General features: G+C 41.3%; 1 protein-coding gene across 3 annotated transcripts in view; it reads left to right on the top strand.

The window, feature by feature from the left end:
• Positions 1 to 26,298, top strand: part of LOC122555175 (solute carrier family 22 member 15-like) — an 80,426-nt gene that overhangs the window by 15,472 nt on the left and 38,656 nt on the right. For all 3 annotated transcript variants that reach the window (XM_043700907.1, XM_043700908.1, XM_043700909.1), the window contains exons 4-7: positions 12,137 to 12,301; positions 16,507 to 16,636; positions 25,075 to 25,290; positions 26,013 to 26,153. In XM_043700907.1, coding sequence (XP_043556842.1) covers positions 12,137 to 12,301; positions 16,507 to 16,636; positions 25,075 to 25,290; positions 26,013 to 26,153 — 652 coding nt within the window. The remainder of the gene's footprint in view (positions 1 to 12,136; positions 12,302 to 16,506; positions 16,637 to 25,074; positions 25,291 to 26,012; positions 26,154 to 26,298) is intronic.

The raw sequence follows: 26,298 nt of genomic DNA on the forward strand, positions 1-26,298 counted from the left end.
TTGGCCACCAGCAAAGCAACACGATACCTGGGTGCGTAGAGTAGTGAAAGGTCAGCAGAGTGTGGTACCAAACGTAGAAAACTGCCAATGTGGCAAGAGTGACCACAAGGACTCAATGTATTGGACTCAAGAAGCACAGTGCTGCAGGTCTAAATGAATGGGCCATATTGCCTGAAATTGCTGGGTACAACTCAAGCAAGAGAAGGTGGGTCTAAAGGAGACAATTCAGAGGACAAGAGGTTCATGCTGCCAGCCAGAGAGCAGACCACCAGACAGCCTGGTCTGTGGGAGAAGAAGACCTAGAGTCAGTAAAGTTTTGATTAAGCATCCTGTTGGTACGGGGTAAAGCTGATTGTTTCTGGATTCTTCCCAAATTAGAGAGTAAGACAGTAAAGATGGAAGTGGATATAGTGCAGTGATACGTCTGATTCCCAAGTCAATATATAGGGAAATGTTAAAGGCACTGCCATTAAAGCCTGCCAAGATTACACGACAGACATACATGAAACAAGTGGTGCCAACTGAGGGCTTTGTACTAGTAAAGCACAGCTAAAGGACCAGTGTGCCAAGCTGCCTCTGTATGTAGTGAGAGGTGACCACCTTGCATTATTCAGATGCTCCTGGTTACAGAAATTAAAGTTGAATTTGTGGGTGGTTACAAAAGTAAGTTTGCCAAAGATTTAGGACAGACATAAGGTAAACCTAGAGGAAATGAAAGGGGTAAAACTTAAATTTTGGTTGAAGTGGGAGGTTCAACCAAGGAGACTGAAAGTGCATCCAGTACTCTATGCCATCCAGCGTAAAGTAGAAGAATTAGAACGGCTGATGAACCTGGGAGCATTGGAACCAGTGAATTGTCCACTCTAATCATCCCAGTTTTAAAAACAATGGCTTAGTGAGGATTTGTGGTATCTGTTCAGTGGACTGGCTAGAGGAAAGAAATTCTCAAAAATGAATCTGTCGCAAGCCTATTTGCAGATGGGGTCATGAAGGAGGCCCAGCCACTGCTGATGATAGTCACACACGGGACTGTTCCACTATAAATGACTTCCTTTTGACATCACATCAGCACTGGCTGTATTCCAGAGGGTCATGGACCAAATTTTGAGTAAGTTGCCATTGACCAATATTATATGGACTATATTTCACCTACGGGATAATAGACAATAGGTGCAGGAGTAGGCCATTCTGCCCTTCGAGCCTGCACTGCCATTCAATATGATCATGGCTGATCATTCCTAATCAGTATCCTCTTCCTGCCTTATCTCCATAACCCTTGATTCCACTATCTTTGAGAGCTCTATCCAACTCTTTCTTAAATGAATCCAGAGACTGGGCCTCCACTACTCCAGTCTTTCGGTGTAAGGTAGTCCCGCTATTCCAGGAATTGACCTCGTGAACCTACGCTGCACTCCCTCAATAGCCAGAATGTCTTTTCTCAAATTTGGAGACCAGAACTGCACACAGTACTTCAGGTGTGGTCTCACCAGGGCCCTGTACACCTGCAGAAGCACTTTTTTGCTTCTATACTCAATTCCTCTTGTTATGTAGGCCAGCATGCTATTAGCCTTCTTCATTACCTGCTGTACCTGCATGCTTGCCTTCGTTGACTGGTGTACAAGAACACCCAGATCTCTCTGTACTGCCCCTTTATCTAAATTGATTCCATTGAGGTAGTAGTCTGCCTTCCTGTTCTTGCTACCAAAGTGGATAACCATACATTTATCCACGTTAAACTGCATTTGCCATGCATCTGCCCACTCACCTAATTTGTCCAGGTCACCCTGTAATCTCCTAACATCCTCATCACATTTCACCCTGCCACCCAGCTTTGTATCATCAGCAAATTTGCTAATGTTATTGCTGATACCATCTTCTATATCATTAACATATATTGTAAAAAGCTGCGGTCCCAGCACGGATCACTGTGGTACCCCACTGGTCACTGCCTGCCATTCCGAAATGGAGCCGTTTATCACTACCCTTTGTTTCCTATCAGCCAACCAATTTTCAATCCAAAGAGAAAAACCTACAAGAAACGGTAAAAGGGTTGCAGGAACATGGCCTACAAGTACAAAGGGAGAAATGCAATATTTTTAAAGACTTCATAGAGTATCTGGGCCAGTTACACAATGTATTTGAAATTGTTCTTGAGACCTATGAATTTGCCATAGCAATTTATGTCTGATCTAGCAACTTGTGCCGCCTCCTTCAGTTGCTGGGAAAATGGCTGCCATGGAAATGGACCCAGGAATGTGAGGTGGCTTACTGGAAGATGAAGCAAACCATGAAAAGGTCAGAAGTGTTGACTCATTTCAACACAAAATTGTTATGCAGTTGGCATATGATGCCTCACATAATGGGATTGCTGCTGTACTATCGCACATCTTGCCAAATGGAGAGGAAAGGCCCAATGTGTTCACATATAGGTCAGTAATGAAGATGATGGAGCTATATACCCAAGTGGAAAAGGAAGGATTGGGCATCATGTTTGGTGTTAAAAAATTCACCACTTCTTTACAGCAGTACTTCATGCTGCCGACAGACCACAGGCTGCTAACCTTCATTTCTGATCAGTGTATGGGAATACTGTCATGGCGGCAGATGGGCACTGGCTGTGTCAGGCTACTCATATGAGATCAGATACAAACAGTCAGTGCAGCACTGCAATGCAGATGCTTTGTCAAGGTTACCACGACTGGGAAATAAGGATATTCCTGACTGGAACCTGAAAATTAAGTACTTTTCCCAAGAAGACAAGGTACAGGTATCAATGAGTCAAGTGCAGACGCCACCTGGAGTGAACCAAATTTGAGCGTAGTGGTGGACTAAGGATTAAGAGAAGGACTTGTCATAGGAACCGCTGTACTTACACCCTTACCTATCCAGGAACTGGAAGTTGTCCTTATCAGTGAAGTGTTTAATGTGGGGAATGAAAGTTGATATCCCTCCTTCGCTAAGAGGAAAAGGACCATAACAAGTGCACCAAGGATACCCTGGTATGGTGTGAATCAAAGAATTAGATAGCTGGTTTGCATGTCTCCTTCAGACCAGCTCATCCCTTGTCTGCATAATTTGTGACAACGGCTCTGTTTTGAGTCACCACCACCTCTGGGATCCATTTTTCCCCAGATGTATAATTCTGGCCCAGTATAGTTTCTCCTCTTTGGAATACTCTTGACCTTGATGTTCCTGACCTTCTGACCATCTGATCATCTTGATTTCATTCTATCACCTCTCTGATCTCTTCCAGCCACAAATAGCAAACCAGACGTCGATCAACTCATGTATCTCTGAGCCAGAATTGGCCATACCCAAGGAGGAGTCGACAGCAGCACCATAGGGCAACAACAGTCAGTAAGATAGGGGCACACCTGCAGAACAACAGGAGCTTTCTGTAGCTTGGGAGACTAAATTAGAAAAGATTCCTGAAACGGTCTTTAAGGAATCGCCATCCACCAAGAGACTGATGTGAATGTTGCATATGGAAGGGTAGTTTTTTTTTTGTAAATATTCCTGACAATGTATGTACCTTAGTTAAAATGCTTGTATAATAGTTAGATATATTCTCATATATATTAATAAGGGGAGTATGGAAATATGGGGAGGGGGTGTTATGTATGTTGTTTGGCATTTTTGGGTCAGGAACAAAATGCAGGAGCGTGAGGATGTAGTCCAAGAAAGACTGCAGAGCTGAGAGGACTCACAATAAGGTATTCCCTGTTCAAATTTACCCTCTGTCTACCTCATGTTCTATTTATATAAACACAATACAAAGCTGTCCTCTACATTTTCCAAACCAGTCATTTGATGACTAGAAGAGGAAGATGGCACTGTGATTCTCTGACAGGGACTTGGAGGGCCTGGTGGGTAGGGGCTGCAAAGAGGAAGAGTCCACTTCCTGGAATAATGATAGATGAGTCTGTCCCATTAGACACTGATGAACTGATCTGAGGTTGCCACCCATGTTAGTGCCGTCTCCAGGGTGTGGATGAATGACCAACAGGGTTGGAAAAAGATCATTGACCTTTTAAGTATGTAAGTTACCATACTAGGTAACATCAGTGAGAGTCTCTGGTGAAGATATCTACCTCCCCTTGAACGAAAGAATCGGAAATGACATCATTCACCTGAAGAAACCAAGAATAAATAGAGAGGCGGGACATACCACCAGCGCTTCAGCAGGGATGCTCACTGTTGATGTTACCTTAGTATGGTGACAAAACGTCTGAAAACAAACCTTCAAGCTCACTGAGCTAATATACGTATGTATCATCAACCTGAGCTACAAATCTTCTTAAAAATCACTATCACTGACATTTACCACTGTCATGGAAAGTGCCAACCTTTGCTATCTTGCACTCAATCTATCTCTGCCAATGCACCCATCTCTCACACCAAGGCTCATGCTCTGCCACTCTCCGTATTACATGCAACACCTTCATTCACTTAATCTCATTCCTCCCCTTCAGCCTCCAATACTAATCCATCATGATCTCTGCATTGTTTCCTCAGTTACTCAGAAACCTGAACATCATCCGTCACATGCACCAGTGCCAGCAGCCATGCCACCCACTGTTATCTCACCCAAGTCCAATCTTTCTCTCAATACAGGAGAAGGCATACCATAACAGGACAGAACAAGGCTGTATAGATGGGGCTGGGGGAGTTTACCCAATATTTGGCTTCTTACCCTTTTGAGGAAAGAATACTTGCCCATACATAAAAAGAATAGGATTGCTCCTGCAAGATTGCAGAGACATACTTGTCCTGCCAAATAATTTACTACAGCTCTGTGCATCACTGCTACTCTCCCATTAACTGCTCTCTGTCTGATTCACTGCACACCAGTTCTAACTACTGGTCACGATACTGCCTCTCCCTTGGATCCTGACAATGTCTGTGGACAAATGTTCAGCTCCTGCAGAAGTCACGTCCTGGATCTCTGAGGATGAGAGTGCCTTGGTTTCAGAGGAACTAACGGCAAGCCTGCATCCTGATTTCCCCACCAGTTCTTGTATTGACACCTGCAGTGGGAACATTAGTTTAGAAAGCATAGGTGCGCAAGCTGGCCAGCACCTCACTGTGATAGTACCACAGCTGGCTGAGGAGGAAGTGTCCAAGACTGTTGACATTTAGAATACTGACATAGACTAGGCACCTGCTAAGCCCCATGCAGGAGAGGATCCTATGGTGTCAGCAGTCAGGGATTTAATTCACATGTACAGAGAGGAAGAGGAATGGCAGGTATGTGGTACACAATGGCCCTCATTGCACAGACGCTGCAAGAATGCAGTGAATCATGCAACTATCAGCAACCATTGGCAGATGCAATGGAGAGCCAAGCCTAGCATCCACAGGCCCCACTAGTGATGCCCACAAACCTGTATTCCATTGTTTCATCTCAGGACTGGAGACATGGGGGTGAGGAATTTTGATCCCAATCCAGGTAGCTCTTCCTCAGAAGGAGACAAGCAGTGCTAGAAGGCATCCATCCAGAGGAGGAATCTCGCACACACCTCTTGACAGTTTCCAGTCAGGACACTGCAGAGGAGGTTGCCAAGGTCTCTACCTCCAAACTATCTGCCCCCCCTGACCTTTTGAAAGTTCGGATTGAGGAGGGTCATCTTGCTTCTGGCTCCTCCTGCCACAAGCGTTCCCAGAGTTCCCCAGCCACTCCTCGGGTCAACCGCTGTACAGTCTTCCTCCATCCATCTGCAGAACATGGGAGGACACTAAGACATTGGACGGAGAGGAAGAAGAAAATTTAGTGATGACACTTTGGTGGCATAAGTTAGAATGGCTTGTATAAAACAAAGAGCTACGGATGCTGGAAATCTGAAAAACAACAGTAAATGCTGGAGAAATTTGCAGGACTGGCAGCATCTTTAGAAAGAAAAACAGAGATAGCATTCTGAGTCTGTGGAGAAATGACAAAGGGGTCCCAGGCTCAACTTAAAGCAGTTTTTCTTTCTAAAACTGCTGCCAAATCTGCTGAGCTTTTCCAACACCACCTGGTTTTGTTTTAATGGTTGTGTTCGATTCTCAGCTTTTGTATAAATGTTTGTGCTTTAACTCCATGCTTGGTAAGTAGTTTGGCTGTGTTGGCCTGAAACATATTAATACACCATCCTGAATTGCTTCAATGTCACGGACAAGACTCAATAGATGAATGTGCCCTGAAAACCTAACTACATAATTTGGAAATAGTGGGAATAATGTATACACATGGTATTGGAACATGCTAACACCTTTGGTTTTCTTCATTCAACATCTGTGGTGTTCAGCTTCTTCTATGTGCAAAGGTGGACCTGTTGATAAATTGCCCAGCAATGGCTATGCCAGGAAGGTGCAATACACCTGTCAATATTGTAGAATGGCTACAGAGTAGGTATGTGTCTTGTACAGTGCATTGGTTTGTGATCAGTGTTCCTTTCCTTCAGAAGCCCCATGATCAGTGATTACTGCAACCCATTTCCTCACCGGGTGAGTCTGCTTACTCAGTGTGATCGCAGCTATTTTCTTTGCAACTGATGGAATGCGACAGTGAGTATGTATTAGCCTGTAGTTTCCAGCCTTGGCCTGAGTTCCCAAACGTGTATGTCCTGCTTCTAGAAGCTGATCTTGTAAACCCCATATATTTCAATTTGCCCAAATTCACACCCACCCAACCTTAAGTGCCTACTGTGCCTACCTTTCCCAACCAGCACCTGGCATACCCAGTGTGTACTCCATTGTGCATGCTTCCAGTTCATTGAAAAGGTATCAAGATAGCCATGAAGAGTTGCTGGATGCTGCATGCCAGTGTACATGAAGGAAAGATGCATACGGCTGGCCACTGGTTTGGTCATAGCCAACAAGGACGTCAATCAGTGCAAGTGCAAAGCTGGGCACACTCTATGATTTCCATTTTAGTTTTCCCAGTGTCTAGCTTGTTTGGTGACTTTGGGATTCTTAAAACCTTATGCTTGAACATAAAGGTAGGCTGAACAGTGAGTTGGGCTGTCAACAAGGTCTTTAACAAGCAATAAATTTCCACAATTTGGAATTCATCACTCCCTATCAAAAAACTCGTCATGAAAAGCATTAAAGGTGGAGCTAATTGCTCCCGCCATTGAGATGGCCTGGTTACACTTCTTGTCCGATTCTGCCACATATCGTGCCATAATTCAATTCGCTCAAACCCCTGTAATTTTCTGCTGTGTATCCTTAAGGTTTTTTTTCTTATCTGATTTTCAGCACTCAAAATGAAAGAGTGGCTTTTTGGAACACAGGTAACTTGGGCTAATTTTCAATTGTGACCTACACAGTATGCTGACATTAGAATGCTGGTTCTTACACAGGAGCGTTCAGTCCCACTAGTCTACCTCAATAGAATGGAAAATGAGCTTTTAACCCCTGTTCTTGTACATCCCTGGAGTTAAACAAGATGTAATCTGCAAGATGTGGCTTTCTGCCAAGAGAGAAAAGATAATCAGCCCATTGTTACTTCCTGTAATGAAGTCTGAAGTTTCCCTGACAATTTACATCTGTGCTAAGTGCAAGCTAGGATCAAGCAGGGGTGCGTCATTGTACTAACGTTCTTCTCCACTTTGTTCACCCCAGCATTCCATTCCATCTCCATGAAGCTCCCCCCTAGATTGCAGCTAACTTACAGGATGTTTGGGAGAATGTTCAACCTTCCTTTCCAGGCCTGAACTAAGACCAACTTCTATCACCAAGCTTCAGTACAGATGACATCTGCATGTGCGTACACTCGGAGGACAAAGTACAAATCATTGTGGACACGTTCATGATGTGTATGAGAGAGTGACCCTTGGACTAAACTTCTGGAACACAAAGATTCTATACCAGCTCTCTCCAGCCACACAATATAGCCCCAACTATAAATCCTTGAGCAAACACCCGGATAATGTGGATCATTTCCCTTACTTCGGGAACCTTCTCTAGGTTGATGAAATCCAACATCAACTCCAGTGTACCAGTGCATCCTTTAGGTGCCTGAGACCTCAAATACAGCACCAAGCTGTGGTCTACAGACCAGCTGTGGTCCCCACCGTCCTGTATGCATCAGAGACATGGACAATGCAAAACAAACATTGCAAATCCTTGGATAGTTGTCGTCAGTGATGTCTTCAAAAACTTCCTGAAAGTCCACTGGCAGGATAGATGAATCAATATCCTCATCCAGGCCAATATTCACAGAATCAAGCACTAGTCATGCACAACCAGCAAGATGGACAGTTCATATTGCCTACATGCCCAATACAAGATTGCTTAAGCTAGTGCACGCTTTAAGCTCTGCAATTATAATTGATCACAAAGAGGGCAGAGGAAATGCTACCATGACACCTGAACTCCTCCATAAACAAATTCAACATCCCTACCAACACATGGGAATCACTTACTTGAATACACAAACTGGAGAAGAAGCTTCTGCAAAGGCACCAACCACTTCAAACGGAATGGAGCACGTCGAGGCCAAGTGGAAAGAGTGTGTAGAGTATCACACCCACCTGCCTCATCAAACATTACTGCCTCAGGCAGATCCAAGATGGTGGCGATCTAGGAAGATCACATTGCAGAGCTCTGCACCACATCGCATCACAAGCAGGACGAAGCCCTAACCTGCCCTCCTGAGGCCACCGCAATATCCTGGGACTCTGTAAAGGCCGTAGAGTCCCAGGAAACTGTCAGAGAGCAATTTACCTCGGTTTTCACTGTTCACAGATGTCGAAGAAAGGAGTGGATAAGTCCGAGGCGGGGCCCGCGGCCCAGCCTGCGGGATCCTTGGACTTGATTTTCAATCAGCTCCTGGTAAAGGAGCTCACAAAATCTCAAGAGATGTTGGGCAAGCAGTTAGAGGAGAAGCTGACCCCAATCATGAAGGGTATAGACAGGGTGGATAGAGACCAGCTTTTTCCCAGAGTGAAGGATTCAATAACCAAGGGTCATGCTTTCAAAGTGAGAGGGGGAAAGTTTAAGGGGGATACACGCAGCAAGTGGGCAGAGGGTGGTGGGCGTTTGGAACACGTTGCCAGCAGAGGTGGTAGAGGCAGGCACGGTAGATTCATTTAAGATGCGTCTGGACAGATGCATGAGTAGGTGGGGAGCAGAGGGATACAAATGCTTAGGAATTGACCGACAGGTTTGGACAGTACATTTGGATCGGCTCAGGTTTGAAGGGCCTGTTCCTGAGCTGTAAACTTTCTTTGTTTAATCTCTCTCATTCTGCAGAAGCATGGACAGTAGCTGGGAGACCTGGAGAAAAGGATGGATGAGGTAGAACACTGAGTCACAGTGGTGGAAGCTGATACTGGTTCCTCAAAGGATCGGATCTAGAACCTGGAGACACAGGTCTGTAATTTCCTTGACCAGGTTGATGACTTCAGGAACAGGGGTAGGAGAAAAAATATTCGGATTGTCGTCTGCCAGAGGGTAAGGAAGGTGAGCGACCAGTGAAATTTATTGAGGACTGTTTGCCGAAATTACTTAACTTGGAGACCGGAATAAGAAGCGGAGGTCACGGTGCGGAGGTCAGCTCTGGACCAATGTCCTCCTCCTCTCTTGATGCAGTTTCATCACGATAGAGATGAGAGAATTGTGGAAGCTTCCAGAATCCAGGGGATGGATCCAATGGCCTTCATTTACGAGGGCTCTAAGATCATGTCCTTCCAGGACTTCTCAGTGGCGGTGATCCAGTAAAGAAAATCCTGCAACGGCATCAAGATTGAAGGAGCTCAGGATCCAGCACTCTGAGGTATCCAGCAGTGCTTTGGATCACCTTAGATGGATCTGTACATCATCTTGACACTTCTGAGGAGGCAAGAGACTTTGTGGACAAAGTAACTTAATTTGAACAATTTAGTATGTACAAATGGTAGTGTTGTTTTGGTATGCCTCTACTTTTCTTTTTTTTAAAAAAAAAAGGAAGTCCGGTCAGGGGTTACTTTTCCTTTTTTTTTATTGGTAATAATTTGGTCTAAACTATGCTCAGGGGCAGTTGGGATGTGTACTTTCAGTTTCTAAGTTAAGTTATACCAAAGAATGGGTGGAGTGCTTATCTTTTTTTCTTTAAAATTCTCTTTGTTCACATTGTTATATCATGGTGTATTTGTTCTTTTCTGCTTATATTTGTGGTGCGGCTATAGCTAGGAGGAGAGAAAATGATTGGGATGGCAGATGCCAACTTACGGGCAATTTATGCCTGGTTCAGGTATTTAAATGTCCTGACTGCAGTAATGCCAGCGGGATGGGAAGTTGGGTTTCGGGATGTGTAGATGCCTGCTTTGGGGCAGAGGGGGAGTTCCCCTATTCATCGCCATTGGCGCTTTAAATGTTGGGTTTTTTTGGTTTTTGTTGTATATAGTCGTTGATAGCCTGTAGGTTTGTTAACTGTAGTACTTTTAGTTTATGTAGTTTTTATGTGTGATGGATCTTGCGACAATAAGGCTTGGCGATTTGTAATTCAAGTTCCTCCTCTCTGGAATCTAAATGTTACTGCAGAAGGTTAAAACTAATGACTTGACTAAATGGTGTACCTGGAACATCAAGGGAGTCACTCACCAATTAAGAGGAAAAAGGTACTCTTGAGTCTTAGAAAGGAAAAGTTGGATATTGCTTTATTATAGGAGACACACTTAGATTATAGGGAGCATTTGAAACTACAGAATAGCTTTGATCCGGTTTACTTTTCATCTTTTAATACCAGAAGTAGGGGAGTGATTATATTGATCAGTTAGCATGGAAATACGAGCAATCTAGCAGGGACCTCTTCTGTTTTTTTTCAAGTTAAGGATTTTATTCAAAAAAAGACTACACTTTTGACTGACTCCTACAAATCCGACCAGAGAGCAGGATGCTCAGTGCTAAGAGTATACTTTCTGTCAGCACTTTATATCATCAGTTGGGTGGCAGCCCCTCAGGTGAATTCGATCAACTCTGCAGGGTGTGGGCGAGAGAGCTAGGCGTTGAGGTCTCCTCAAAGGCATGGGAAGATATTTGGGAAAATGCAAGAAAGATATCAACTTGCAATAGGACCCATGGTTTGCAGTTGAAGATTCTCCACAAGGTCCACTTGGCTCCAGATAGTTTGTCAAAGTTTAAACCCAGGGGTATCTTCAACATGCCCCAGGTATAAAGTTAGTGCGGACACTCTTACCCATTGTCTTTGGTCCTGTGGTAGGCTTCAAACATATTAGAGTGCTGTGGCAGGTACAATGGAGGGGATTTTGGGTGTAAAGTTGGTGAAGGACTTGATCTCTCCTCCTCTTGGCGGGTCTGTATGTTCCCTGTCGATGCACATAAAAAAACTTCTCAACATCCTCACTTTCTACGCAAGAAAGAACATCTTGTTAGGTTGGATGTCTGAAAATCCCCTGGGCCTGTCGGGTTGGTGTAAGATTATTATGGAGCATATCCCTTTGGATTTTCCTATAAGTATGTTACACCATAAAACTGAGAATTTCTATAAGACATGACGGCCCTTTTTGCAATACCTGGACACAGATTTATCTGCCAACTAATAAGGGCTTTTATATAGCCATAACGATTGTGCTTTGAGTCCAATATTCAGAGAGAGGAATCCTCAAATGTACGTGAAAATTAATGCTCTCGATACTCGAGAGTTAGTGTTTTGTGTTGCTGAACTGTAGTATTATTATTATTATTATTATTATTATTATTATCATTAGTTTGTTGCTAGTTATTATTTATTTAGTTAACTAGTTAATTGGGGTTTTTAAAGTATTTTTATATATATTTATACATTTGTACATGAGGGCAGTTTTGGTGTTTCTTTGTATTATTTTGAATTGTATTGTTTTGTATTTGTTGTAATATTTAAAAATCTATTTTTCAATAGAATTTTTTAAAAAAATTACTACCTCAGAACAATTTCCCAAAAATGCATATGGGATACTTTAGTGGCTCTTGCACTCCCACTTTGATGGCAATTCTGTTTATTTACACCAGAAGTGGAGTGTTTATGATTATAGACAGTATCAAAAAATTTCCAAATGATGTTATCATATTTTTAAATGGTTAAGAGAATAGAATTGGTTTCCTTTATCCTAAAACTTGTAAATTATTGGACCTTTGTGTGAAATTACACTAAGTTGATTTGTCATTTGCATAGGTCTTTTTCTAGATATAATACTTGGAATTGTAAGTGGACTCACTCCTACCTATGACATCTTTGCGGTATCCCGTTTTGGTGTTGGCGTGATGAATGGAGGAATGTCATTGGTGTCCTTTGTTCTACTCCAGGAATATGTGGCTGTTTCTTATTGGGCACTAACTGGTAAGATATCCATGTTGTTCCTTTTTAAGGCAATACATGATGAGAGAAGCATGTGTGTGCAACTATGTTTTTTTTTCTTAGAGCTTATTTCATTGGGATAGCAAGCACAGGCTACTGAATGAACCATAGTCCACAATGTCTGTGCTGCTAATTTAAATTTGTTATACATGGTATAGATCAATGAGAGCATTACAAGTAATGCATTACAAATACAGTCTATTACATTTTGCCTAGATTTATGGCTCTCTAGGCAGTCTTCTTCAAATCCTAAGAACAGACCATGCAACCAGTTGATTCATACCTATGTTTATGCTCCTCACAAGCCTTGTCCAATTCATCTTAGCCTTTATTCATTCATGGAATGAGGGCTTCACTGGCTAGGCAGCATTTATTGCCCACCCTTAATTGCCCAGAGAGTGTGGTGAGAGTCAACCATGTTGCTGTGGGTCTGGAGTGACGTGTATGTCAGACCAGGTAAGGATGGCAGTTTCCTTCCCTAAAGGACATTTGTGGACCAGATGGGTTTTACCAATAACTGGCAAGTTCAAGATTTTTATAGTTGAATTCAAATTCTACTATCTGCTGTGGAAAGATTCAAACATAGGTCCCCAGAATGTCATCTGGATCTTTGGATTAACAATCCAGTGATAATACAATAGGCCATCACCTCCCTCTAGACCTATCAAAGTAACCTTCTGCTCCTTCCTTTCCTCATATTTGTCCAGTATGCTTTAAACATATCTGTACAGCTTGTGGTGGCCAGCACCAAGCTTTGGTTAAAGAAGTAAAATAAAACAAAAAACTAGATATGCTGGAGCTCTGAAACAAACAAAACAGAAAATTAATGAAGAAACTCAACGGGTCTGGCAGCTTCTTGGAGAGAAATTAGAGTTAATGTTTTGAGTCCAGTGATCCTTCTTCAGAACTAGAAGCAACTAGGGAAAAGTGATATTTGTGCTGATTGGAGGGGATTGGGGGAAATTAAAGGACTGAGCAATAGGTGGAGACAGATCCCACAGAGAGGGATAGAGAGAGAGAAGTCATCAGGCAAATAAATTGTTGATTGTAAGCCAGAAAGGGAAGAAAAGCTAGATAAGTGATCATGGGAACTATAAGTAGTTGAAAATGGGTTGGCTACGCTAAAAGAAAGCTGTTTCATAATAGGACCTGGAATTGTGAGGGTAGCCAACAGACATGGAAGGAGGTGTTTATGCTTTGAAATTGTAAAACTCAACATTGAATCCTGCAGGCTGTGAGTTATCCACCACCTTTTTTTTAAACTTTTTCTTAACTGCTTCTTGTTCTGAAGAAGGGTCACAGACTTGAAACGATAACTCTGTTTTCTCTCCACAGATGCTGTCAGACTTGCTGACAACAATTTGTTTTCATTTGCTTGGTTAACGAAAGGGCTTTTGAGTTTATTGGTGAATTTATTAGTGACTATCTTTTATTTAATGACCTCCACATTTGATCTCTCCCAGAAATGGAATCATCTTCTCTACACCTACTCTGTTTAACAATCTCATAATCTTAGTCTTTTCTAGAGAAAAGCACACTACGTCCAATTTGTGGATCCTCTGAGGATGTTGTGCAGCGAACACAATGATTTCACTTTTTAGCAGATCTGGAAAACTATGGCTATTTATCTTCAGTACGTTTTTCTTTCCCTTTGCTAATCTACCCACTCAACACATCATATTGTCTCTCCTTTTATGTTTAATAGATAAAAGTTACATGCTTGAAATCTATCTCAGCTTAGGTTTAGAAAAATTGTGAATGCTAATTATAGACTGCTTTTGAGACCAATTCTACTGTTTTTGTTAAATTATGTTCAAGAAAATTTTCTTTATCGATATGTATATGGTCCTGCTAGAGAAGGAGCAAAACCTGACCTTTTCTTGGGAAATAGGCAGAGCAAGTGACTGAAGTGTTAGTAGGGGAACACTTTTGGACTAGTGATCATAATATTATTAGTTTTTAAATAACTATGGAAAAAGATAAGTCTTCCATAAAAGTTAAAGTTCTTATTTGGAGTAATGCAAATTTTAAGCATATGAAACAAGAACTTTCAAAAGTTGATTGGAGTAGACGGTTTGTGACAAGTGGGAGGCCTTCAACAGAGTGGTAACAAGAGTTCAGGAGCTTTATACTCCCGTTAGAGTGAAAGGCAAGACCAGTAAGATTAGGAAACAATTGGATGAATAAACATATTGAAGTTCTATTCAAAAATTAAAAATAATCCTATATTAGGTATTGACAGCTGGGATCAAGTGAGCCAAGAATGTTGGGGCATTATTAAGAAAGAAACCAGGAAGACAAAGAGAAGATATGAGGGAGCCTTGGCAGATAAAGTTAAAGATAATCCAAATCGCTTCTACAAATACACCAAGAGAAAGGGAGCAACTAGAGAGAATAGCAGTTTATGTGAGGACATCATGTCTCTCAACCTTGATTTCAGGTTTTTTTAATGAAGTAACCAAAAAGATTGATGAAGGCAGAGCGGTAAACATTATTTACTTTAATATAACCATTGACAAGGTTCCGCATAGTAAGCTGATTAGCAAAATTAGATCACATAGAATTCAGGGTGAACTTGCCAATTGGATACAAACTTTGTTAGGAGACAGAGGGTGGTGGTGGAGGATTGTTTTTCAGACTGGAGGATCTAACTGGCAGTGTTCCACAGAGATTGGTACTGAGTCCACTTTTGTTTGTCATTTATGAAAATGATTTAGATGAGAATATAGGAGACATAATTATTAAATTTGCAGATGACACCAAAATTGGTGGTATTGTCGATAGTGAAGAAGATTATCTAAGATTAGAAAAAAGATCTTGATCAATTGGGGGAATGGGCTGAGGGGTGGCAGATGGAGTTTAATTTGGATAAATGTGAAATGGTGCATTTTGGTAAAATCAGTAAGAACAGGACTTATACAATTAATGGTAGGGCTATGGATAGTATTGTAGAACAGAGACCTGGGGATTCAGGTACGTAATTTTTTAAAACTAGTGTCACTGGTTGACAGGGCAGGTAAGAAGGCATTTAGCATGCTTGCCTTCATTGCTCAGACCTTTGACTTTAGGAGGTGGGATGCCATGTTGAGGTAATACAGGATGTTGGTGAGGCCTGTTCTTGAATACTGTGTGCAATTCTGATTGTCTGGTTATAGATTATTAAACTGGAGAGTGTTCAAGCAAGGTTTACCAGAATGCAGCTGTGAATGGAGGGTTTGAGATACAAAAAAACGTTTTTACATACTGGGAGTTTTTCACTGGAGTAAAAGAAGTTGAGCGGTGACTTTACTGAGGTTTATTAGATCATGAGGGCATAGATAAGGTGAATGAAAAGGATCTTTCCCCTAGGGTAGGGTAGTTCAAATCTAAGGAGCACATTTTTAAGGTGAGAGGAGCAAGATTTAAAAAGAACATGACTGGCAACAGTTTTACACAGTGGTTCATGTGTGAACTGCCAAAGGATGTAGTGATGGAATACCTGCATCCACCACTTGCTCTGGCAGTTCACACATGAACCACTCTGTAACTTTTTTTTTAAAACACAATGTTTAAAAGACATTTGGATAAGTTCATGAGTAGGAAAGATTTGGAGGGATATACGCTAAATGGCGGGATTAGTTTAGTTTGACAACATGGTTGACAGAGACTGATGGACCGAAGAGTCTGTTTCCAAGCTGTATGACGCTAAGACTCTAAGGGGCCTAGTAGACAAAGTTTAAGGAACAAAGTAGAATGCTGAGCCTGAAGAAGTTACTTTTAGCTGAGACTAACATGGAAGTAATTAGATTAAATTAGATTACTTACAGTGTGGAAACAGGCCCTTCAGCCCAACAAGTCCACACCGCCCCGCCGAAGCGCAACCCACCCATACCCCTACATTTACCCCTTTACCTAACACTACGGGCAATTTAGCATGGCCAATTCACCTGCCCTGCACATCTTTGGACTGTGGGAGGAAACTGGAGCACCCGGAGGAAACCCACGCAGACACGGGGAGAATGTGCAAACTCCACACAGTCAGTCGCCTGAGGTGGGAATTGAACCCGGGTCACTGGCGCTGTGAGGCAGCAGTGCTAACCATTGTGCCACCGTGCTGCCCAAAATTAAGTGGCAATAAGACCAAGGAGTGATTACAAATTAAATATTGTTGAATTGATGTGAAGTTTAAATTACTTTCATTTTTCTAGGGTCACTACAGAGTCTTTCATTTGCTGCTGGAATTTCTCTCTATGCCCTGCTTGGATACTTTATTCGACCATGGCGGATTTTGGCCATTGTGATCAATATTGAGGGCATACTCATTCTGCTCCCATCTTTGTAAGTTGGAGATTCTATATGCTCTACAGGAAAATATAAATGGGAAACAGTAATTTTCTGGTTCAAGAGGAACATCTTGTTTCTGGATGCTGCTCTATGAGCTACTGAACATTAGAAACTTTGGGATCATTTTCTTTTTCTTGTTAATGAATAACAATTTCTACTTGTTTTTAAATCTTACTATATTGAAAAATAATATTACAAGTAACTTTTTGAAATTCCAATCTCTTTTGCAATATTAGGGCAAGTCTTCATATTTAATAAACTCTTTATTTTTTGTAAGACCATAGAACATAATTTAAAGTTAAGGGTAAAAGGCTCAGAGAGGTTTTGAGGAAAAGGTATTTCATCCACAGGATGGTGGGAATCTAGAATGTATATCCTGGGAAGGTGGCAGAGGAGGAAACCTCACAAAGTTTAAAAGGTACACGGAGGAGCACTTTCAAGGCTCTGCGCCAACTGCTGGAAAGTAGGATTAGTGTAGGTAGGTTAGTGTAGATTCAATGAACTGAAGGGCCTTTTCTGTGCTCTATGACTCTTATGATTTATGTGCAAAAGTAGATCATCCAGCTCATTGTGTCTGTGCCACCATTCAAGGAGACCATGTTTGCTTGGATAATCCTCAGTTCCACTTCCCTATCTTTCCCTTCCTGATTAAAAATCTGTCTATCTCAGCCTTGAATATATTTGATGACCACTCTCAATATTTCTCTGTGGTAAAGAGTTCCACAGATTCAAACCGTCTGAAACAAGAAACTCCTCCTCATCTCTGTCTTAGATGTGTGATCCCTTATTTTGAGATTATATCGTCTGGTCCTCAAATCTCCATAAGAGCAAACAACCTTTTGAGCAGCTACCCTGTCATACACCCTATCAACATTTCTGAAAAACTTTAAACCAGAAGTAATTTTGTTTATTTGAAAAGTTGTCTTATAAGTGACCTGAAACAAAACAATCGAATTTGTTCAAATTCAAAAAGTATGTTTCAACTTAAATCTCAACAGATACTATTTTATGTAGTATTAGTCATATTTGATATTGATTTTAAGTTATTATGGAGTAGATTCTCCTTGTTCTCTCCATCACCATGTTCGAATCACATGTTTCATCTACCTGAAACATTAACTTTGCCCGAGGTGTTTGTAGTTGACCCATTTATCTATATTGTAATTATGTATCAGCTACATACCAATATTTAAAATTTAATTTAAAAGATTGGCTCTAATTCATCATGTGATTGTATTCTTGCAAATTTGGATGTGCAGATGACTTGCCTCCATCACCCAAGCCTCACTCACATTGTCTATTCCTTAGCTTCAAAAAGCTATTATGAAGTCAACCCTGTCTGAGCTGAGAAATTATAAAGTTTGTTCAGAAGCTCACCATATGACTTATTAATTTGTTTTTCTTTGCCTTCGTGGCTTTTCACCATTATTGGTTGAAGAGATATTTCTATATTATCAGAATTTATGATACTAAAGATATTTTCAGACAGGTCAAGGATTTTGTTTCACCTAGCAAACCTGTCTACATAATTCTGTCAGCACATTTCTAATACTTCTGAGTCCTTTTTTTAAGAACTTGTTTTGTTCCTCCTCAAGTCTGTCTTGCTCTACATCAATGGCAGAGGTTTTCCATATAAATATCATCCTTTTAGCTTGTGAAAAATATAGTCTTCTTGGTGTTCCTTTCTTTGTCCTTAGTTTCCTCAGTACTTTATTTAAACATTTAATCAAATGTTTGAATGTTGCATCACAGAGAGGGTGGTTAAGAATGTGTTTAGCACACTTGTTCAAACCGTTGAATATGGAAGTTGGGACGTCATGTTGAGGTTGTATAGGATGTTTGTGAGGCTACTTGTGGAGTACTGTGTACAGTTCTGATTGCCCTGCTGTAGGGAGGATGTTTTTAAATTGGAGAAGGTTCAGAAAAGATTTACCAGGATGTTGCCAGGATTGGAGAGTTTGGGTTATAAAGAGAGGTTGGAAAGGCTGGGGACTTTTTTCACTGGTGCATAGGAGGTTGAGAGGTGACTTTATAGAGATTTATAAAATCATGAGTGGCATAGGTAAGGTGAATAGCAAAGGTCTTTTCCTTGGATGGGGGAAAAGTTCAAAACTACAGAGCATAATTTTAAGGTGAGTGTTGAAAGATTTAGGAGAGACCTGAGGGGCAACATTTTCATACAGAGGGTGGTTCAAATGTGGAATGGACTGCCAGAGAAATGGTAAATGCAGATACAGTACAATATTTAAAAGACATTTGGGCAGATACATGAATAGGGAAGGTTTAAAGGGATATGGTCCAAATGCAGGCAGGTGGGACTAGTTTAGATTGGGAAACTTGGCCAGCATGAATAAGTTGGACTAAAGGATCTTTTTCTGTGCTGTATGAGTCTTTGACTGTACAAGAGTGGAAAGATCCAAGCAGTAAACTTTTCATCATTCATGATTTTTGAAACTTCTGTGATTAGCTGTGTATCTGGTCTCCATCCCCATCTCTAGTAGGAGAATACTCTATTGGAAACACAGAGACTCATATAGCTGCAGTACTCCAATGTTGTCTTATCAGGGTTGAATATAGTTTTGAAATGACTTTTCTGGATTTAAATGTCCAGACAATATCAATGGCAGTCTATCCCAAGATTCTGTTTGGTTTTATTTTAGCAGATAGGAAGATTGTGTTGTTTATTTTAGTGATTTGATCATCCCAACCCTGAGATTCATCTTCTGATCCAATCCTTTAAATATAATCTCATTTAACACTTGATTCACGTTTGTTTATTGCATGCAAAATCCCATAATTTGTCTCTCAGTAGTTTGGAATCTTATTCTGTGAACACTAGTTAGTATGATTATATTTTAAAACTGCACATAAAACTTCCTTAAACTCTTGTTCACCTGCTTATTAGTGACTTTTAACCTCCCTTACTATTAGAATCTCTTATTCCTTTTTAATACATAAAGCTGTATTCAGCTTTCACCATCATCTTTTTGTTTTATTCATTCATGGCATGTGAGTGCCCTTGGCTGGGCCAGCACTTATTGCATATCCCGAGTTCCCCTCGAGAAAGTGGTATTGAGCTTGAACCGCTGTAGTACATTTGGTATAGGTACTTGAGCAGTGCTATTCGCAATATGTTTCTATTTCAGAATAACAAGGGGCTTAGAGGGGATCTTGCAGATGCTAGTGATCATGAGTTTGAAAGTCTAAGGAGCCTTGGTAAATTTTTGCACTACATCTCATAGTGCACACTGCTACTACTTCTTGGTGTGGTAGTGGTTGTTAGAGTGAATGTTTGCAGATGTACCAATCTTTGTCCTCAATGGTATCAAGGGTCTTGAGTATTGTTGAAGCTGTATTCATCCAGGCAAGTGGGGAGTTTTTTTTTGCAGATGGTGGGAGGACAAGCTTTCGGGAGTCAGACTCATTGGAGGATTTAGTCTCTGGTCAAAAGCAAATCCAAGGATATTGATGGTTAGTGACTCAGTAGTGGTAATGGTGGTGGGGGTTGGGTGGGAGGTGGGACGTGGGCTGGGGGGATGGTAGAAAAGTTTCTAAACAGTTCTAGTGAGAGTCACAAGACATGAGAAGACAAAAAAATCATGGTGATAATAGTCTGCATGGCTGATGGATAAAATCAAAACCTGTGGTGATTTTTAAAACTAAAACCATGCCAAAAATCCCTACAGGATCTTTTGTCCATATCCATAGTAGCATAACAATTGATGAATGGTGAGGGTGAAGTGAAGTTGTGGATTGATAATGGGTATAATTAATCACCTGGTGGCCTATGAACATAACATTGTTAGTGTAAGACATATTCAGACCCCAAATACTAATGAAATTAAGAGACAGTCATGGAGAAAACATACCTAAGTTAAAGTTATAACAGGTATCTAACATTTGTAATTCAACCTTTAGATGTGTATCTCAGTAAGCCATTTCAAGGATCATGATCATACAGAATAGAATAGTTGGATAGTGGACGAACTTCGCTTGATGATTTCAATAGGAGAAATGAGGGCTGCAGATGCTGGAGATCAGAGCTGAAAATGTGTTGCTGGAAAAGCGCAGCAGGTCAGGCAGCATCCAAGGAGCAGGAGAGTCGACATTTCGGGCCTGAAGAAGGGCTTATGCTCGAAATGTCGATTCTCCTCCTTGGATGCTGCCTGACCTGCGCTTTTCCAGCAACACATTTTCAGCGCTGATGATTTTAATAATCTTGTCATCCAATTATCACATGTTAGTAATACACAAACTGCCCAAAAACAAAAAAGGAATGAGAAACAAGAAATTCAGTAGGTCGAAAGGAAGATGTTTTGTTTTGGAGGGACGTTTCTGAAACTGAAACTGTCAAATCTGATCGAAAATAGATTCATGCGATGATGCCTTAACCAAATAACTCTGAATGAATTTGGTGAACTCTTTATTTCAGACCTCCGAGGCAATTTGACAGCCTTGTAAATGCTTTCATTATTGTCAAAGAAATTATTGTAGAATGAGTTAACTAATTCAACAAAAAAATTATTTTCAATTCTGTAGCTATAATAGGTCAGAGGCTGGGATTCTGTGACAAATAACTCTCCTCCAGATTCTCTATAATCTATCAACTTTCTATCCACTACTTCAAACATTTATTCCCATCACCATTGCACAGTGGTTATAAAATGCCTGGTTAGATAAGTGATGGATTTGTAATGAAACTAAATGGGTACAAGAAATTCTAAATGGATGGGATCAGATTGCAATAGACATAACTTGCTCATTAATATTCAATTTTGGTTCCATCAGGGCAAGTGAACTAATAACTATGATTCATTTATGGACATTCCAAATGTGAGATCAGAGTGTGTACCCTTGAAATCAAGGCTGCATTTGACTGAGTCTGACATAAAAGAACACTAGCAAAACTAGAGTGAATGGGAATCGGGGGAAAACTCTCCACTGATTGGAGTCATACACGGCACAAAGGAAAATGGTTGTGATTACTGGAGGTCAGTCATCTCAGCTCCAAAACATCTCTGTAGGAGTTCTTCAGGGTAGTATTCAAGGGCCAACCACCTTCAGCTACATCATTATGTTACAACTTGAGATGACATGCTGGTAACCAAGGGGTCATTACAAAAGACAAAAAAATTATCAGTGTACCCAAATCACTAATTTTACCTATCTGATAGAACCAACTTAACAGAAAACAGACAAGGTTCCCGCACTTATCAAGAACTATTGCTTATTATAAATACAAAGGTTCTAACTACAGGTAAACATCTATGAATTCTACCTATATAACTGTAACCCCCTTCTAAATCCACCACCCTCCCAGCCCAAATAAACAGATCAGACAAGAAAACATCGGTGTTCTGGATGGAGGCAAAAACATACTGGTGAAAGAGCTCAGTTGCATCTCAGGGTTAGATGGAGTGCACATTCCAGCTTCCTGCCCCCAGCCAGGCCCACCAAATCATTCAGTTCTCTAATTTACTTATGAACACAATTTCATACAGGGCTGTAATTTCAAATTCTGACATGCAAACATTTCCTTGTATGTACGAAAGGCTATTTTCTGGTGTCCTGCATTTTGTTCCAGATTGAGTACAAATTGATTTGCGAACATATTCAAGAACAGAGCTGATTTGCAACTCTGGTTTTGCCTGTAATTAAAATACTAGGTGAAAGTGAGGACTGCAGATGTTGGAGATTAGAGTCGAACGTGTGGTGCTGGCAAAGCACAGCAGGTCAGACAGCATCCATGGAGCAGGAGAGTCGATGTTTCAGGCAAAAGCCCTTCATCAGGAGTGAGCCAAGGGGGTGGTGACATAAATGGGAGGGTGTGGGGCTGGGGAAGGTAGCTGAGAGTGTGATAGGTAGATGGAGGTGGGGGTAATGGTGATAGTTTAGAGGGGAGGGTGAAGCGGATAGGTGGGAAGGAAGATGGACAGGTCATGAGGGTGATGCTGATGTGGAAGGAGCCCCAGCTATGCCTGTCTTTGTTGGTTACAGTCCATCTTCCTTAGCTACACCAGCACTATTCACCACGTTTTACTCCGCTACATTGATGACTGCATCAGAGCCACCTTGTGCTCCCACAAGGAGGTTGAACAGTTAATCAACTTCACCAACACATCCACCCTGACCTTAAATTCACCTAGACCATCTCAAACACCTCCCTCCCCTTCCTGGATCTGTCTATCTCCATCAATAGTGATCAACACAACACTGACATCTTCTACAAACCCACTGACTCCCACGGCTACCTGGACTACACCTCCTCTCACCCTGTCTTCTGTAAAAGTGCTATCCCTTATTCCCAATTCGTCTACCTCTGTTGCATCTGCTCCCAGGAGGACCTGTTCCACCACAGAACACACCAGGTGGCCTCCTTCTTTAAAGACTGCAATTTCGCCTCCCACGTGGTTGATGATGCCCTCCAGTGCATCTCATCCACTTTCCGCACCTCCGACCCCAAACCTCACTCCTCCAACTCCAACAAGGACAGAATCCCCTGGGCCTCACCTACTACCCCACCAACCTCCGTATACATCGCATCATCCTCCGCCATTTCCGCCAACTACAAGTGGACTCCACCACCAGACACACATTTCCCTCCCCACCCCTATCCACTTTCTGTGAAGACTGTCCCTCCACGACTACCTCATCAGGTCCATGGTCAACACAAACCCACTCTCCCCTCCCGGCATCTTCCCTTGCCACTGCAGGAATTGCAAAACCTGCACCCACACCTTCCCCTTCACCTCAGTCCAAGGCCACAAAGGAGCCATCCACATCCATCAAAGTTTCATCTGCACTTCCACACGTGTCATTTACTGTATCCATTGCTCCAGATGCGGTCATCTCTATGTTGGGGAGACAGGACACCTACTTGCACAGCACTTCAGAGAACATCTCCAGGACACCTGCACCAACCAACCCCAATGGTCTGTGACCGAACACTTCAACTGCCTCTCCCACTCCGCCAAGGACGTGCAGGTCCTGGGCCTCCTCCACTGCCACTCCCTAACCACCCAATGCCTGAAGGAAGAACCCCTCTTCCTCGAGACCCTCCAAACCCATGGCATCAATGTGGATTTCACCAGTTTCCTCATTTCTCCTCTCCCTACCTTATCCCAGATCCAACCTTCCATCTCAGCACTGCCCTCATGACCCGCCTTACCTTTCCATCTTCCTATCCACTCCATCTTCCCCTCTGACCTATCACCATTACCTCCACTTCCATCTAATTATTGCACTCTCAGCTACCTGTGCCCCCTGCCCCACCCCCTCCCATTTATCTCACCACCCTCTTAGCTTTGAGAAACTAATAATCCATATGATGTTACTATACTGCTGTATTACTTACTATATTGACAAAAATTGAGCATAAGCAAATGACATTTGATTCTCCAGAGTTTTTTTTTCAGGGGAGTGGCCCTTTGGCACTGAGCATAAAAGAAAATAACAATCCTCAACCATAACACAGATTCATAGATACCAAAAAAGGTTATGACTACATTTTGTACTGAATATATGTTTTATGGGAAACCTACCTTGTAATTACAGCCATAAACTTTGGTGTTATTCTGGACAAAACTGGAATTGCATCTTGTAAGCAAGATTTTGTCTAATAGCATTTTTCAGCTCTCCACTGTAATATATGAATGCAAGAAGTATCTTAACTACATAATTCATATATTCATATATAAATAGAATCATAGAACTGCCACAGTGCAGAAAGAAACCATTTGGCACATCATGTCTGTGCTGAACCTCTGAGGAGCATTCCACTGTAAACCCATATTTACCATCACTAACCCACCTCGCCTGCAATTCCTGGACACCACATAGCAATTTAGCATGGCCAGTCCTCCTAATCTGCATATCTTAGGACAGTGGGAGAAAACAGGTGCACCTGAAGGAAACCCACACAGACACAGGAAGAATATGCAAACTCCACACAGACAATTGCCCAAGGTTGGAATTGTACCTGGGTAAAAGCAAATTGCTGCGGATGCTGGAATCTGAAATCTTTGTCAAAGCTTTGACAAAGGGTCAGTTAGACTCGAAACGTCAGCCCTTTTCTCTCCTTACAGATGCTGCCAGACCTGCTGAGATTTTCCAGAATTTTCCCTTTTGGAATTGAATCTGGGTCCCTTGTACTGTGAAACAGCAGTGCTAACCACCAAGCAACCGTACTGCTCCTAAATAGGCATTGTGCTGCAAGGAGATTTTATATGCAATTGTAAGAAATGTAAGGCTATTTTGACTGGAAGGTTTTCCTTCATCAAGTAAGTTTTTATTGTACGTTTTTTATTTTTTTATAAGGGTCAGTTGCATCATTTTCCCATCTGGTTGAAATGAGTATATAAAGATCTGTGTGTCTGTAATAGCTGTTGCTAAGTTTTACCTTCAAAAAAAAACTGTGACTGACTTCTTTGTAGATGTATCCCAGAATCTCCACATTGGCTGTACACTCAAGGGCGGTGGAATGAAGCAAAGAATATACTTGACAACTTTGCAAAAAAGAATGGTCAGCAGAAGTATTCAGTATTTCTGAAGCCACCAACTGGAGAAATTGATGATGAGTCCAGTAATATGTTTGATCTTTTCCGGGATCGAGTTCTCTTGTGGCGGACATTGATAATGATGTATGTTTGGTATGTCTCAAATATGTCATTTTGATACATCATTTTAGTTAGAGTTTTATGCTACAGTAATTGGCTGATGCAAATGACATGGATGTACTTAACGAAAGTCTAAATAAGCATTTGAGGGAGAAGGAAATGGAAGAGTCTTGATAAATTAGAAGAGGAAAGATAGGAGAACAATGCTTGGTCGAGTATTAATACCAACATGGACTGGTTTGGCCAAATAATTTGTCTTTGTTCCATATTTTATATCGTGTGTTGTATTGTAGTTGTGACCAAGCAGATTACATACATTTGGACTTTTGCAGTCTGGAACTAGGAGGCTTGAGAACAATTGATATATTTTGTTTCCTTATTTGCTACTCTCTTACAGCATAACTGAGATTGGAAATTCAACAGACATAGATTAAATGTGCAATTCTTTCTATCTGTGTTTTAAGATGACTGTAGTTTTACAAGTTTCAAATCCTGTACTAGAATTTTCTGGAATGCGATGTTTGGGCTCTTAGTCCTGTCGACTTTTATTCTGTCATTGTTAAAAATTGTTACAATTCTTGAAAGTTCTTTTTTGTTCAGCTACCTAACAAAACATTGTATTTCATCAAATGTAATTTGAATAAATTATAGATACAAACAAAATGATTTTAGATTAGGAAATAAAACAAGGAATATTTGCTTTGAACTTCCATATATTAATCTTGTAACTATTGCTCTTTCTCTTTCCTCATTAGGTTTATATGCAGTCTTGTATATTATGGGCTGACTCTAAATTCCAGTGACATGGGTGGTAATCAATATCTAAATGTAGCACTTTCGGGAATAGCTGAGTTGCCTTCATATCCTCTCTGTTTCTTTCTGTTGAACCGCTCTTGGTGAGTTGACAATACCCTACTCCTCTCTATATGCAAATGCCTTTACAAAATCTTTCACTTATTTGACTATTTGTTGCTCATCTCATTTTCTAAAATGATTTTCTGTTTTGTCTTGATATTCATTTGCAAAAAATAATCAATCTAT

Source organism: Chiloscyllium plagiosum, chromosome 12 (genome assembly GCF_004010195.1).
Source record: "Chiloscyllium plagiosum isolate BGI_BamShark_2017 chromosome 12, ASM401019v2, whole genome shotgun sequence".
Taxonomy (NCBI): Eukaryota; Metazoa; Chordata; class Chondrichthyes; order Orectolobiformes; family Hemiscylliidae; genus Chiloscyllium; species Chiloscyllium plagiosum.